General features: G+C 32.1%; 3 protein-coding genes across 3 annotated transcripts; all 3 read left to right on the plus strand.

Annotated features, from left to right (window-relative positions):
- The first annotated feature begins 8,574 nt into the window (after positions 1-8,574).
- Positions 8,575-8,898, plus strand: LOC121228084 (uncharacterized). The gene has a single exon (XM_041111220.1). It carries the CDS (start codon positions 8,575-8,577, stop codon positions 8,896-8,898), a length of 324 nt encoding a protein of 107 aa, XP_040967154.1.
- A 3,117-nt stretch (positions 8,899-12,015) lies between these two features.
- Positions 12,016-14,720, plus strand: LOC121228166 (uncharacterized). Its single transcript, XM_041111399.1, has 2 exons — positions 12,016-14,225; positions 14,308-14,720. Exon 1 carries the CDS (start codon positions 12,668-12,670, stop codon positions 13,193-13,195), a length of 528 nt encoding a protein of 175 aa, XP_040967333.1. The 5' UTR covers positions 12,016-12,667; the 3' UTR covers positions 13,196-14,225; positions 14,308-14,720.
- An 887-nt stretch (positions 14,721-15,607) lies between these two features.
- On the plus strand, positions 15,608-16,048 carry LOC121228085 (uncharacterized). The gene has a single exon (XM_041111221.1). The coding sequence runs from the start codon at positions 15,608-15,610 to the stop codon at positions 16,046-16,048; it is 441 nt and encodes a 146-aa protein (XP_040967155.1).
- The last annotated feature ends 639 nt before the right edge of the window (positions 16,049-16,687 follow it).

Here is a 16,687-nt window from a genome sequence, read left to right on the forward strand (position 1 = left end):
CTATAATAAGGACTTATAGCTTGTATAGTATATCATTTGTTTGCCTCTGATGTGTTCTATGAAATCTGCCAGGACAATAAAAACGAGACTCTGAATGATTGCTTGTATAGGGTGTTTTGTTAGGCCTTTGTGGCATGAACTATCAGGAATACCTGGTAAGAGTTGAATCTGAATGTCTGTCATGATTGTAGGATATGAGTAAATTCTTTTAGTTCTATAATAAGTAAAACTAAGATGAGGTATTGATATGTTCTGGGATATTAGTGACTAAGTCTTAAGGGTTTTTATAAAAAAGAGATGTGTATCTATATGTCAAGAAGGGTATCCGTTATGATGATTTGTAGATATAGAAAGTGAGGGGTATTATATCTTCTTCTAGAATTATTTTCAATTGAAGTTAATGTTATCTTGAATTATGAGATTATGATATATCACGATCTGGAATACATTAGAGTGGTCTACACAGTGATTTATTCGTAGGGATATGTGTGGTGCCAAATCAGGGTACGTCTAAGTATGAATTGATGTTATTATATTTTGTGTAAGTATTTTCCAAAAATATATGTATCCGTATGTGATAAATTTCAGTGAACAACTGTTTGGGATAAGAGTATGAGTTAAGACAAGGATTATTGGAAGTGGTTTCTAAGGGTATATACTATTTAGAAATTATTATGGGACAAGAGATTTATGAAACGTTTGAAAAGATTCCTTAGTTATTTAGATAAGGAAGATGGAGTATGATAAGGCCAGGATAGTTGGTGCATAAGAGTATGGTAAACTATAGTGGCATCCGTCAAAATAAGTGATGTAGAATTAATTGACACCCAGTGGTTCACACCAGATTGAAAAGTATCCATCAAGGTACTGTTATAATGAGCTGACTAAGTGCGCTGTACTAATAAGATTTGTTATTGCTTTTTAGGTAACTATGAGGAGACTTTTCCTGGAGGGATAACATTAGGAGTATGCCAGTCGGTGGCGAGGAGGACTATTATTCATACAATGGAGTTGTAGGGTAGTCTAGGAATACATTCTTAGAATCTATTTTAAATGAACTCCTACCTTGTAAAGATATGTATCAAGAATGATATAATCAAATATATTTTAAATACTTCTTTTGTATTTTTTTTTGTAATAAGTATTTAATTAAAATGCCACAGAACATGTTTAAAGAAATAGGTAATTGTAAAGTGTTTTTGTTAATGATTGATTTTTGTGTGGTGAAAACTAAATCTAGACCTGGAGAATTGGGTCGGGTTTGGGGCATTACAAGATTTGTAGACATGGCCCTTATGGGTAGGGGGCGTAAATTGGACCCCACTAATGTAAGTGTATTGGAGGAAAGGTAGAGACTCGAGACGCACACATTTTATCTTCTATGCGGTGAGTGTACTATTACTCTAGAGGACGTGTAGTTATAGCTCTGGTTACATGAGGATGGACCGGTAGTGGGTGGGTCAATTTACGTAGCCGATTGGAGAGATGTATGCGAGTAACTTTTGGGGAGGGTTTTGGAAATGATTTATGGAGCCCAGATAGATATGAATCGGTTAAGAAGAAATTTTGGTAGGCTCGATTAGGATTTTACTAAAGTATAAAAAGCGTACATCCTTATGATTACCGGGGGTCTCCTAATGCTCGATAAGTTATGAAATCTTGTCCATTTAAGGTGACTTCTAAAACTCGTCAACTTTAGAGAAATAGGCGAACTTAGTTCGGGGTCAGCCATGTTGGTAATGTTGTACCGAGAGATGTGTCAAAAGACAAAACCACAAAAAATCAAAATCAGTGGTTGCATGGTACTACTGCTATTATGGACAAGGTATCAGCTGCCATTTTTACATCCTCGAGTGGACTACCATTATACATTCCCCACTCATAATAAGATAAAATTTATTAGATAATATATTTTCCATAAAAAAATTATTTAAAATTTAAATTATTGTGTTAACATATTATTTCAATAGATGGGCCGACCTACGTGGGACTACCGAATAATTTTCGAGATATACAGCTTCTGTTAGACCAACGTTCAGAAGTAGAGATATGCATTTTTTAATTTTGAATTATATAATATTAACATAGTTGATTTAAAAATTAGTAGTACATATATAACTAAAATTTTTATTATTTTAATATAGTTTGAATGGATGCCATACTCTGATCCAACAATTCAAGAATACATCCCGTCCGAATTCTTTATGAATCCCAACATCTGGCACATGAAGGTGCCATTAGTAGTGCACGCTACTGTAGAGATGCACGAGTCAAATAAAGTGTTGCGGCAATTCAGCTTTAGGCAATTGATTCCACAGACACTCCAAGACATCAAAGATCTGCATCATATCAACATGTGGGCGTGAACAAATGAGCATTGGCTTACATTCCATGTGCAATATATCAACATTTGGAACAATAGGTACAATTTTTTACCTACTCGCAAGGCCATTACCGTTTCAGAGTTAGCCTACCATTCGGAGGACATGCCATGGTTTAGGGTCCATGGCAAGCCATATCTGCTAGCGGAAGAGGCAAGGGGTAGGCAACCACATACGAGGAGGCCCAATGAGCGCTTATGCATCTAAGGTCTGGCGAAGCAATCAAGGCGGGTCCATCATCTACTCCTACACAAGAATAGACACCAATGATCGAACCACCCCCGGTTAGTATGACTCGACTTATTCTATTGTTTATACTAACCTCATCATTTTTACACAAGCACTACATATTGCACCACATTTTTCTTTTTCTACTTCGATGCCAAGTTTTGTTTTTGGACTTTCATCCTCAGTATATTACATGCCGATGCCATCGACATTTCAAACGACGATGGTGTCGACGAATAAGTATAAACCTTCTATGTTTGGAGCACCGACCGGAAGTTTTATTGTTATGTCATCGGTGTATGGGACATAATATAATTATAGCCCTACGTTGATGGTGTCGCAAACACCTCTGAGATCATTGTTCCACCAAGGTGGACCATCTTCGCGACCACCTATTCCTAGAGCGGAGGATACACGATGGCAACCGAGGAGCAACCAATCACAATCAACTATGGATGAAGGTAAAGAAGATGAGAGGTTGAGACCATAACCTGTACCAGAGGTTGAACCAAGAAGGAATCCAGCTCGCAACCGTTGACCACCCCGATGTGGCACACATTCTGACCGAAGTTTGGATTGTTTTTTTTTGTATACTTCTCATGTAAAATTTTAAATAAATATGAAATATTTTTATTGTATCGATGTTGTACATCCTTATGTTTTTAAATAAATATTGTTTTTGCATCAAAATTGGTTGTCGTTGTCATTTCATATTATTAAATCAAGTCTACACGCGAGCAATGGAATAATGTTGTATATTTTATTGATTTGTATAGTATAATAAAACCGTGTGTTTACAAATTACAACAAAAATTAAGTATGAATGAAAAATTAACAAATAGACTACAGTTAAAAAATTGTTAAATCTGTTAATATATCTGATCGACCTCAACCTCCCGTAAAATAAATTGATCAAAACTCAGTTGCAGTAAAAAACATAAAAAAAAATTACAAACTAAGATTTAATCAAATCGAGTAGTTCGAGTTTTGATTATGAACTGAATTGAATTTTACAGTTTGAATAATTCAAATATATGATTGGTGTAAATACGATGCTTGTAAATATCGAATTAAATAATTATTAACTTTACATCTCAAAAAATTATAAAAAGCTAAAAAATATATAATAAACTTAAAAAATATAAAAAGTTTAAAACCTTAAACCCTAAAAACCACAAAACCTTAATCCTAACTCTACTTAAAAACATAACCTTAAAAAAAGGAACACAAAGAAAACGCTTCTAGTTGGAAGCATTTTCATTATTTTGGCCTAGTCCCATCATTTTCTTTTAAAGAAAACGGCCTAATCAAGTATTTTTTTTAAAAAAAATGGGTATATTTTAGAAATTTAGTCAAAAAAATTGTCACGTGCCTCTTTATTTTAAAGAAAGGTACTTGATCCATGCTGATTTGGGAGATCAAAATCATATATTTGATCCTAGAAATAGCTTTGGTGCACAAAAGAAATTAGGTAAGTATTTTTTTCATTTTATTTTTATTTATTCCAATCCTTCTTCTTTTTGTGTAGCTAAAGATTAGAGGACGAATCTTTTTGAGGAAGGGAGGAATGATCCGAGTCTCAAGACCCAGTTTTAGACCCATAACAATCTCAAAAGCCAAGCAAATCAAACCAAGATTTGATCAAAGACAAAATTCGAGGACAAAAGGGGAATGATACATGCATGGATGGGGTGAAATTTATTAAATTCCATTCACTAAAGCTGCTAATTTTCAAGCTTGGGAAACAAGTAGACTTGCGATGACTTTTTGGATTGTATCTTGGCATTTCTAGGTTGAGATGTCTTATGGAGTTGGAAGATCTATCTTTTAGCTTCGAAACACACTTGAATCACTCGATTTTGAGTTTAAGAGCTCAAGTTATGATCATTTTAGTAAAGACTGCGCGAGCCGAATTTCTGAACGGGAATTACGAGTTTTGAGCTTTTAATTCGAGTTTAAATCATTTTGGGTTCGGGTTTTAGGCTTATTTTTATTATATATGAGCCAAATATTATATTTATTAGCTTTAATTATTTTTTATTATTTTATTCCAAATTTTTTGATAATTATTAAGTATTTTAAGTTATTTAGGAGTTTTTTTGTTAACAAGAAAATTTAGTTTAAAACTACTTGTTTAAATTAAATTAGAGTTCTAGTATACTTAAGAGTTTTATTTAGATTTATTTAGTTAGCCTATATAGGCATTTGCATTGAACATAATTCATTATTATTCAACTTATCTTTTGAGTTAATAAATTCTCTTTGATTTTTTCTTTCAAGAATTTCTCTTGAGTTTCTTTTAGAAGAGTTTTAACAATCTTTTTAGATTGTGGGGATCATCTTCAAACTTTCTCTTGTCAAGTTTTCTTTCTTGGAGGGGAAATTAGAACCACTTAAAGGGGGATTGTGGATTCTTTGTGTTTCCAAGGCATTTTAGGACTTTTACATACCACGTTCTATCTTTCCATCTATCTTCTTTATTTTCTTCCTTATTGTTCTAATCGTAGATTTATTATTTTATTTTAATTATCTTAGTTACTTATTTTAATTTCTTTATCTAACTTGAATTTGATTGCGTTTCAAGTTGTGTCAAAATCTAAGTTTCTTTTCGAACGTCTAGAGCCCTAAGTCAAATACGTAATCTGAACAAACTTTACGATTCACTTCCGTGTTCATCCACATCATTCTTTATGATTTACTTTAAGATCTGCTTTTGCATTCATCCACATCCATTCCTTATCAAAAGTTTTTTTAGTTTTTCTGTTCTTATTTTGTGCTTTTCTCTAATGTTTATTTCTTTTTTATTTAACGAGAACATTGCTTCTCTTAAGTATGGGGGGCTGTGTCTAAAATCATTTTCTTTGAAATGGTTTTCTTTTCTTGCATGGAGGTATGTAAGCAGAAAAATGTTCAATATCAGTTAAGTTTGCGTGGTATGTTAGTCGGGGTATAGGTATAAATCTTTTATCTCAAGAATTTTCTTTCGTTAGTAAATGATGAGATGAATGTAATTTTAGTAGTATGTATGGATTTCATATTTCACCATAGATATTTTTTTGAATTTTCTTAAAGAATCTAAGTATGGATGAGGGTTTAGTCTTTAGAATTGATTTAATAATCTCCTTAAGGCGAAATCTAAGGAAGTATAGTGGTTTAAAAATGATTTAGGCAAATTTTTATTAGATGAGTTGAGCCTTTCAAGCCTACCTTATTGATTATTATCCCTTGGAAACTCAATTTGAGCTTTATGGCCTAATTCGTTCATTGTACCTGCAAGTTTGAGCAATTTTTCCTACAACTTTTCTCAACCTTCTTATAGTACCAAACCTTTACCATTACTTGCTTTACTTGTGCTTGGAAATTAAGTTTGGGGAAAATACAAAGAGGAAGACATGCTCAAATACAAGATTATTTCTTCAAGTAATTCTTGTTGAAAAAAAAAACATGTAAGTTGTTATGGTGAAAACACCCCATTTGAAGATGAGTTGTTGAAGTAAGCTAAGTTGAAGTTGTTAACCCTAAAAATCTATCTCAATCCCTTGAACCTAGCCCCATTACAACCTTGTAAAAGACCTTTTGATTGAAACCACTAGACAGTTACATTAGTGGAGAGGAGTTATCAAGTTCAACTTATGAAGACCTACATTAAACTCGAAGAATGATGTGTGGTTTGATCTAAGAGGTTAGAAAGAAATTTAGTGGAAGTTAATTTCATATGTATCTATAAAAAAACATTCGGATCATGATTATACTAGCATTTTGATATTTGAGGTACTTTAGATATATAGTTGTACACAAGTTGTATATCTACAAGATTAATTTGAGGACATGATTTTGCTATTAAATATCTACATGGAAAAATTGATTGACAGGTTTTAACATTTTTCATCCCCCGGAATGAGCAATGATTTAAGTTTAGGGGAGTGATAACTCTAATTTATATAGTTATCTTAATAACTACTTTTAACTTATATTTTATGCAAATTCTGGGATATTTATTACATTTTCATAGTTATTTTTTATTATTTTGCAATAATTATTTTATATTATGAAGAAATGTTATTTTAATAAATTTTATGCTAAATGTTGTGTATTTATGTGTTTTGAAGCTCCATTTGGGAAATGTCCGGGAAAAGTCACATATTGGGTAAAGTCATTAAATTTTCTGAAAGTCTCAGGAATTGTCATTGGGGCCTCACAATGGATTAAGGCCTAACTTGGGAAGAATTGAACACTAGTGTGCAGCCCATAAAGGAGCAGAAGCTCAACCGATTGGCCCAAAAAGGACGTTCAATCGATTCTACATGCTTCCAACAGCTAGGAAGACTTGGTCTCACTTTGTTCCAACACTCCACCTTGAAAGGAGTCAATCAACCACCTAAAGAGAAATACAAGGGGACAACAACTCCTCTCCTCCAAAAATAGAAAATTCGTTCCCTCTTTTCCTATTCCTATGTGTCAGCCACTCAAAGGAGAAAAAAAAGGGATTTGGATTCTATTTTTAGCCATAGACGGTTGGGAACTTTAAGTATAAATAGGAGCACTCATTTCACTTGAAGGGGTTATCCATCTCTTGAGAAGAAGTCACCTTTTGAAATCATAAACCCTTGCTATTATTCTTTCTATCGTTTTCCCACCTCATTCATGGCACACACACACCTCTTCCATCATTTCTTTTATTCTTCATTCAAGAGAAAAGACACACACTTGAGAGAGCAAAAACAAGAAGACTTGAGAGCTTTCAAACCGACATTCGAAGGATATTTTGCATCAGGGGCATAAGAGAAGGATCAAGGAAGAGAAACACAACAGTGCCAATAGATCCACACAATTGGCTTTAGCTTCTCTATTTTTCTTTTTACTTTTGTCAAGTTGATAACCATGATTGCTTTTTATTCTTTTGTTTTCAATTCAAAGATCATATCTTAAATTTGTTTGATTCTGGATTGGTTGCAATTTTTTGTTTATTATTATTTCTACTTTGTTGATATAGTCTGTGCATCAGTTGTTTACTCATTCAAGTAAAATTATGCATTTTTTTCTTGCATTATAAAGTGTTAGAATACATTTGAATTAATTATTTCATCCAAACAAGATGGTAATTAGTGGACAAAATATTTGAATGGTGCATGTTTGGTTGTTTATTGATTAATAATCAGATTTGTAATGGTATGTAGAAATATCTATTACCTTGCATAGCCATTTGTGAAATCTAACTTAGGTTGGTAAATGATTGATTTGCCAGCAGATTTACTGTAACATTGTCAACATAGTTGTAAATACTATTAATTTAAGGAAAAGTGATGAATCTGACTCTTTCATGTCATAGTTGTTAATCTTGTAATTTTTTTTAGTTCGGTAATCATATTTTGTTTGCCTTGATAATATTTTAGATTTAATTTAGGGACAATAAATGCAAATCACCTCTTATTATTTTCCCTTACCAAATTGTGAGTAATAATTTCATAAATATTTAGCCTTTCATATACAATCCCTGTGGAGACGATAACTCTTAACTTACTTCTTTATTACTTGTGACGACTGTGTACAATTGCACATAGATTAGCCCGACACAGGTATCGATACTAAGGTAAAATATCGATACCTATAAAAAAAGTATTGGTACGTTGATCCAAGTATCGATACCTTATGAATTTTAATTGAATTTATGAACATCGAAGCTAAAATCGGTATCGGTACCTAGCCTTGGTATTGATACCTATGCTCATACTTTGAAAAGTTTGCAGTTTGATCCTTCTTCAAGCTTGAGATCACTTAAGGGCTTTCATAAGCTCCATTAAGGCCCATTTTTTTATTGTATAATATATTGTACATGGAATTATGCCTAAGAATCAATAATGGAATGAATCAATTGCAATGAATTGTATGTGGTTTGCTCCGGTAACTGTAGTAGCATTATATAGTTCGGGTCCAACGATCGGACCAGACGAGGGGTGTTACATTGATGCCTTTGAACCACCTCAATGAGTTTGGCTACAAAAAGACCACAAGGTTCATTGGGCTAAAACAAGAGAAGGCCTTCAAGTATTTGTTCAAGAAGCTTGGGCTCATCTCCTATGGTGCTGAAATTACGACGCTTACTGGAGATTGTCAGTTGAAAAGGTTGACTGGTGTTAAAAGCAAAGAGATGATGATTTGGATTACTCTTTTTGATGTTTTTATGGATGATACTAAAGTTCCTAGAAAAAATTATTTTGCTAATTTGATGGGATTGTCGCAGAGCTATCTAACGACAACAGTTGAGGATGAGCTTAAAGAGATGAAATGACATTTTTTTTAAAATATTATTGATTAGTGAAATATAAAAAAATATATATATTTCATTGAAACTGAGAATACTTTCATTTCATTAAAACATGATGATAAGACCTCTAAGCTATCTATAAGACCCCAAGGCATGATGTTAAGACCTCTGGACCATTTATAAAATCTCCAGGCATGATGTTCAAGTCCTCTAAGCATGATAATTGAGTTTTGTTTTTTTTAACACCTCGAAATTTTACGTCATAATTTGCACGGTATGAGGGGTCAAATTAGTTAAAATTTGAGAATGAAAATAGTGATAATTTATTTTGTTTATTAATTAAATGCGACAACAAAATAAAAATATCACAATTTAGTTTAGATATGAAATTCTAAATCGAAGCAAGGACTTATTTGTAAAGAGCTTATGGTGGAAGGGTTTAACAAATGATAGGGATTAAATTGTCATTGAGTAAAGGATGGCTTGAAAGGAGATTTTTCCCAAGGGCATAAGATATAAATTTCTTAGCTAAGATTTTTAGTTGAAAGAACACATGCAAGTCGTTAATCACTAATTTAAGTGATTATTAAAAAAGAGAGAGAAGATAGTGGAATGTGAAGATCACAACCGTTCAAGGCCACTGAAATTTTCCAAGAATTTCATCCAAGAATTTCATCACCATTGGATTTAGAAACAATTAGGAATTATTTATATATGTTTTAAGGAGTTAGTCGAGGACTAAGGGAATGATTCATCAAGGACCTCCAAGGAAATTAAACCAAAATAAGGTGAATGGAGCTCAATCCCCCACCAGCAGAATGGAAATCCTCTGCAAAGGCTACCTGTCCCTATGCCACTATGCGTGCCCGGTCACGTCCGATTTATTTATTTTGGTTTTTAAAAAATCATTTTCAATTTTATTTTTTTATGCAAGAAATTAAAAAGTGAAAACAACATTTTGTTTTTTAAAAATGTTTGTATAGTGTATATATATTAAAATATTTATATAACATATTTATATTTTAAAGTTCCTAAAATTATTCATATAACCTTTTTATTTCTTTCATGTGTTTTTTTTTATAAATCATTTGAAGGCTTATTTGGTTTAAAATTGATATTTTTTTCAAATTATATTTTATTCTTTAGAACAGTTAAATGAATTAAAAGACTAAAGTTAGATTTTCTTGAATTTTGATGGCCACGTGGGAATATGGTCAAAACAAAGTTGCCATTGCTGCAATGTGATTTAAGGGAAAAAAATTAGTCAATTTTGATTTTTGTATAAAAATTAGTCAAAATTAAATGATATTTTTCTTTCACAAGCAAAGTTAGAAGAAGAGAAAGATTGAGTAGTTGTAGACCAAAAAGATTTCGTGATCGTGAACAATTCTTGAGGGGCAGTTGTAAATGAGGAAAATTTCGGACCAAATAAAAAACGTTATGCTTCATGTTAAAATTACTGTTAAAATCATCATGATGTTATAATTATTTTTTGGATAAATTTTTAAAATAGTTATTTTTATTTTTCTTAGATTATATTTTAGTTATTTATGTTTAAAATATTATGTTTTAGTCATTTACGTTAACATGCTATAACATTTTGGTCATCGAAAAGTTAATTGTCATTAACGGTGTAACGGCAAGCTAACGTGGCACATTAAATAATAATTTTAAACATAAATTTTAAGTTAAATTACACAATTAGTCCCCATATTTTTTTTGTTTTGAGTTATTTATTTTTCTTTTATGTTCTTTTAAATTTTTTTCTTTATTTTCCATTCTCTTCTGCTTCTCCCTCTATTTTCCTCCCTTTTCTATCTCTTTTAACGTAAAAGAAAAAAAAGTTAAATTACTCAAAACAAAAAATATAGGGACCAATTGTATAATTTAACATAAAATTTTCGTTTGAAATGATGATTTAATGTGCCACGTTAGGTTAGCATTACATCATTAACGAAAATTAACGCTCAGTGACTAAAATATTACAACACGATAACGTGAGTGATTAAAACGTAACATTTCAAATATAAGTGACCAAAATATAAATCAATAAAAATAAAAGTGACTGTTTTGGTAGTTCACCGTTATTTTTTTCTTTGATTAATTTAATTTAATTTAATTAAGAGATCAATATTAAAATTTTATATTATCACTAATTAAAAATAAAATAATTGAATAATAATACCAAAGGATTATTTTATCTCTAATTAATTAAATTAATAAAGAGACAAATAATAAATAAAAGAGTTTAAATCCTTACAGAACAATTTAATTGAGCAGTTAAATTCTATAAGAACTCTTTTATTCAAGTAATTGACATTATAAAAAGGGGTCGCCCCAAGCCATCTACAGATTTACAAGTTCAAGAAATCTATAAAATATCTACAGAATTCTATGAAAAAGCCCAAGAACTTAAAGAAACTGAAGAACGTCGCAACAGTTTTGAAAAAAAGTCGTCTTTTGATCAAGTTCAACCGTGGAAAAGAAATCAAAGTCGTTTAATTAATTAATTCATATAAAATTTAAAATTGTTTCTATTTTTTTAAAATTCTTGCATAAAAAAAAGTTGAAAACTGGAATCCCATATGTGGTTAACCTAGATTTGCAACTCTTAACATTTGATGAGGCTGTGTTAGCCAATTTTTAAAAAATGAACACAAGAAAATAAAACTAAATAAATCACACGTGGTATGTTTTCATGTGTGGGTATGCATTCGGGTTCGTGGTGAAGGTTTCCATTCATCGTCCATCTAAACTTCTTGCCTCGATGCATGCCCTCGCACGTTTTCTTTTTTTTTTTTAATTCATTTTCAATTTTATTTTATTTATCTAAGAATTTTGACATTTTATTTAAATAATATATTTTTTTTTACTAAAATGGGATAGGTTGTTCATTAATTACATAAATAGGCAAAATCAATGGTGTTACACTGGTGCCACCTAAGCAATTAACATCACCACCTTCACTTGCCACTAATCATTATCGAAATGATTTTTTTTAAAAAAAAATTTGTGTCGCCTGAGCAACCTGCGGCGTCGGTATGTATTGGTAAAAATTGTACACAAATTTTTGTGCCAATACAGAATATATATACTTTTAATGGTGCTGCCAACAGTTTTAAACAGATAAAAAAAAAGCTAAAAGCTGAATTTTACGAGGACCAGTGATTGACTATTCACATCGGTGGCAGGCCGTCAAGCCTATGCCGCTTGATAGCGTGGCAGCACTAGCCGACGACCTGCAACCAACGTGACCGGTCAGTCATGGGTCACCATAAAATCTAGCCTTTTTAGCTTTTTCTTTCATCTAATATTGAATTTTATTAAAAAAACTTTTAGTATATAGGAGGGGTTTGGTCCCCCAACCCCCTCACACCAATAAAAGAAGGGTTTAGAGGGGGGGAAAAGCCCCCACAGTAGAAAAAAAAAAGAGAAGGGTTTAGAGGTTAAATTCAGTTGAAAGAAAAGAAGAAAGGGTTTGTTTGGAATTGAAAGAAAAAAAAATGTATTTTTTGAATTTTTTTAAAAGAGCTGAAGTATTTTTTGAGCAATTTTAAAGAAAAATGGAGAGCCAATTTTTTGCAACTATTTATTTCGATGGTGTTATTTTAAAAACAACTGTTGGTTGTATATTTGACACTCGTCAGAAAATAGGAATGAGATTCAATAAGGATGTGTCTATCGATGATATAAAAAAAATATCAGTGAAAAAATTTACCGACGTTGTGGGAGGAAAATTTCGAAACTATTCTAAAAAATTTCAGTTTCATCAAATCCTATCAAATTTATCGATATGGAATTTTTAGACGATAAATACATGGAGACAATGGTCGCACTGTATTGCCTGACAAGGAGGGTGAACATTGAACCAATTCAGTTGTTTGTTGAGTTAGCAGACATGGAGTCCGTTGAAGATATAACTCCATTAAGTCAACAATATGGAGTTGAAGACCTGTGTACGGAGGTTCCCAAAGGGTTTACTGATAGGAGATTGTATGTATGTGGTTTTGACATCGATATCAACGTTGGATGTGCAAACCAGTACGGTGGTGGAGCGACATCGACATGGGTTGAAAATCCACACCATGTTCGTTTACAGATACATTCAGTCGTGATTGAGACTGATGCACTTTGTGAAGATCGATCAGATAATAATAGTCTTTTTGATAATGAGGGTGAAGATTTTAGTGACCCTGATATAGATGAGGACCCGGATGATATCGACGACGAAGGCGCGGATGATGGAAATGTTTACGCCTTTTCGGTCGGGAACCCAAGTTGTGTCATCGTCATACGCAATGATTCTGGACACACCTCTTAAGCGTTTATCTCGATGTGACGCATGCTTCTGAGTTCCTTGAGCACCCAAATATAATACCTACTCACCAAATGTTGCAAGATCCTAAATCAGAAGAGTTGTTTGTGGGCCAAAGATTCGCCAGTGCCATCAAGATGTATAGTATGAAGGTGTCGGTTGACTACAAAGTTGCTGACTCTAAACTGACATATATGTTGGTGAGCTTTGGAGGTTAGTAGAAGGGTGAAAGAGATAGGTACAAGCTGCATTTATCCAGAGGTCTCAACTATAGGAGATACAAAAATATGTTAGGCCTCACATACGCACTTCTGCACATATGATTTAAGACCACCACAAACTTGACTCGAAACTATCTCCAATTGTATCATGCCAATGGTTAAAGACATGTCAACCATTCCTGTATCGGTGCTAATTGTCAAAATGCAAGAACGGTTCCAGTACCGAGTATCATACTGGAAGGCATTGTTGGCTAAACAGATTACCATGGAGAAATTGTATGGATATTGGGATGCGTCGTACAACAAACTTCAGGGGTGGATAGATGAAATGTAGGAGTATGTGTCGAGGACTGTCGTTGAGTTACGGACTTAACCTTATTACGACTGGGACAACCAATTACATTCGGGGAAAAGAATTTTCCACCAGATACTTTAGACATTTGATCCATGCATTCGAGTCTTTCCCCATTGTAAGCCGCTTATTCAGGTTGATGGGACCTGGCTGTACAGGAAATATACACATATCCTTCTTATTACGGTTGCACAAGATGGGAACCGGAACTTGCTACCTATAACGTTTGCCATCATGGAGTCGGAGAACATGAAATCATGACAATTTTTCCTGATGAACTTGTGGGGTTGTGTTGTTACACAAGACAACATTAACATTATTTTCGATAGATCAAAGGGGTTAGTTGCTGTGATTAGGCGTTCGGGTGTTCCATGGAGATCCGTTAACTGCATCCGCCACATTGTGATAAACTTTCACAAGAAATTCAAGAATGCGGATTGGAGCAAACAAGTTGTGAACAAGGGTAATTATCGGTTTTATTTCTTCAATATACTTATAAACTGTGTCACATAATGTAACATGTCATATCATAATACATATGCAAGGTACGAGCTGGAACAGCATCCTTCAAACAAAAACTAGCGGATCTTCAAGCTGATATGCAAAGTAAAATGAACACTACATTACAGCAGTTGTTTGGTAGCATGGAGCCCTAGCAATGGACTCAAAGTTTCGATTACGGATCTCGGGCAGCATTGGCTTGACGGCCTGTCACTGATGTGATCAGTCAGTCACGGTTTCTGATTAATTTCTCCCTTTTCAACTTTTTCTTTTCTAATTTTTTTCATTTACTTGCTTTAAAAATTTTAATCTAAAATTTCCACCAATGCTGCCTGACGTGATGGCCATACCATTAATTTTTTTATTGTATTCGTACAAAAATACTTGTATCATTTTTTGTCAATACTTACTAGTGCCGCTGATTGCTCAGGCGGCACAAAATTTTTTTTTAAAAGAAATCTTTTCAATAATGATTGGTGGCAGGTGAGGGTAATGCTGTCGATTGCTTAGGTGGCACCGATGTAACACTGTTGATTTTACCTATTTTTGTAATTAATGAACACTCAATAAAAAAACAATATTTTTATATTATGTAAGTAAAAAAGCCTTAAATTTTTAAAAGTGGAAAAAACATTTTTAACACATATTTTTAATTTATTTATATAAATTATTTAAATTTTAAAGTTCTTTGTATCCTAAAACTATTTATATAACATACTTTTCTTTCAATGGGTTTTAAATTGGAATTCATTTTTCAAATTATATTTTAGTTATATAAGAAATTTAACTGACACGTGTGTCTTTTTAAAAATGATTTCAAAGCTTATTGGGTTTAAAATTGATTGTTTTAATTTTATTTTATGTTTACAACAATTAAATATATAAATAATTTTTATTTGATAAAAATAACAGGAACTTTTAATGATTTGAGGTCAAAATTAAGATAGGTTAGTTGACCTAATTAAGAACATTTATATAATAAAAATGAGTTTAACTCATATTTTTAATTTTAAACTTGATTGTTTATGCTTTGGAGATTTTTTAATACAAATTAAATTCATATTTCTTATTCAAAATAAGGTCAAATTCTTAAAAAGAATAATCAACGTGTGCTTATAAATGAATAGTTTTGATTTCGGTATCGTAACATGCATTTCATTTCTTGATTATAATAACATAGAAATATGCAAATATTTACAAACAAATTTTAAAATGTGAAAATAATGAAACACAACATTCTTCAAGTGTTTTAACTTCTCCTTCAAAAGGCCAAATAGCTTATATATAGCAACTGTTAGATCAATAGTTGCAATTTGCATTGAAAAAGAAAAGAAAGTAAGGAAGATGGCATCGAAGTTAATAGCAAGTCACCGAGAAGGGGCTGAGATCTACCATGGAACTACTCTTTGCAAGCAAAAAACGCAAGAGCTCCTCGACCACTTCCACCTCCCTAAAGGGTTGATGCCTTTGAGCCACATCAATGAGTTCGGCTACAATAACATCACAGGGTTCATTTGGTTGAAACAGGAGAAGACTGTCAAGTATTTGTTCAAGGAGCTTGGACTCACATCTTATGGTGCTGAAATTACAGCGTTTATCGGAGATCGTCAGTTGAAGAAGTTGACTGGTGTTAAAAGCAAAGAGATGATGATTTGGATTACTCTCTCTGATATTTCTGTGGATGATACTAAAGTTCCTAGCAAAATCTGTTTTGCTAATTCGATGGGACTGTCAAAGAGCTATCCAGTGATAGCAGTTGAAGAAGAGCCAAAAGAGATGAAATGATATTTTCTTAATATAATTGATTAGTGAAATATCAAAAATAACTTATGGTTCGTAAAAATTGAGAATATTTTAATTTCGTTTATAAAGTTTAATAATTTAATAAACTTCCTATTGTTTGTTTGACATTGATAACATGTTGTCTGTCATATGGTTGGTATATTTGATGTTCAATCTATGTAAATTTAAGAAAAAAATTTAATGTTCGACATGCCTCACGATCTTTTTTTGGTTGAAATTCAAAAATCAGCTTGAAGATTTATTGATAAATTTGTGAAACTTTTTAAGTTTTAAAAATATGAGATTTAATTTAAAATGAAGAGGAGTCGCAATCGATTTTTTTTGGTTAAGTGTGACTAATTACTTAAAATTAAAATTCTTTTAAAAGAGACAATTTTGAGGTCTATATTGAAGTCTAAAAAAAAAGGGAACTCAGAATTGGTTATGCTTAAAGAAGATTATAACACTTGTACAACGCCTACAATTGATACCTTATCAATTACACATTACTAATTTGAAAATATGAAATATTATATTTAATTATGTTCTCTAAAATACTAAAAAAATTTCATGGTAAGATAAAATACTAAAAAATTTTAAAAAAGTAGGCAAAAACTCATTTATTCACTCGATTAAAAAAAA

Source organism: Gossypium hirsutum, chromosome A04 (genome assembly GCF_007990345.1).
Source record: "Gossypium hirsutum isolate 1008001.06 chromosome A04, Gossypium_hirsutum_v2.1, whole genome shotgun sequence".
Taxonomy (NCBI): Eukaryota; Viridiplantae; Streptophyta; class Magnoliopsida; order Malvales; family Malvaceae; genus Gossypium; species Gossypium hirsutum.

Excerpts from the sequence above, each read along its gene's own strand:
- LOC121228084 (XM_041111220.1), top strand. The coding sequence starts at position 8,575 with ATGCCTTTGAACCACCTCAATGAGTTTGGCTACAAAAAGACCACAAGG.
- LOC121228166 (XM_041111399.1), top strand. The coding sequence starts at position 12,668 with ATGGAATTTTTAGACGATAAATACATGGAGACAATGGTCGCACTGTAT.
- LOC121228085 (XM_041111221.1), top strand. The coding sequence starts at position 15,608 with ATGGCATCGAAGTTAATAGCAAGTCACCGAGAAGGGGCTGAGATCTAC.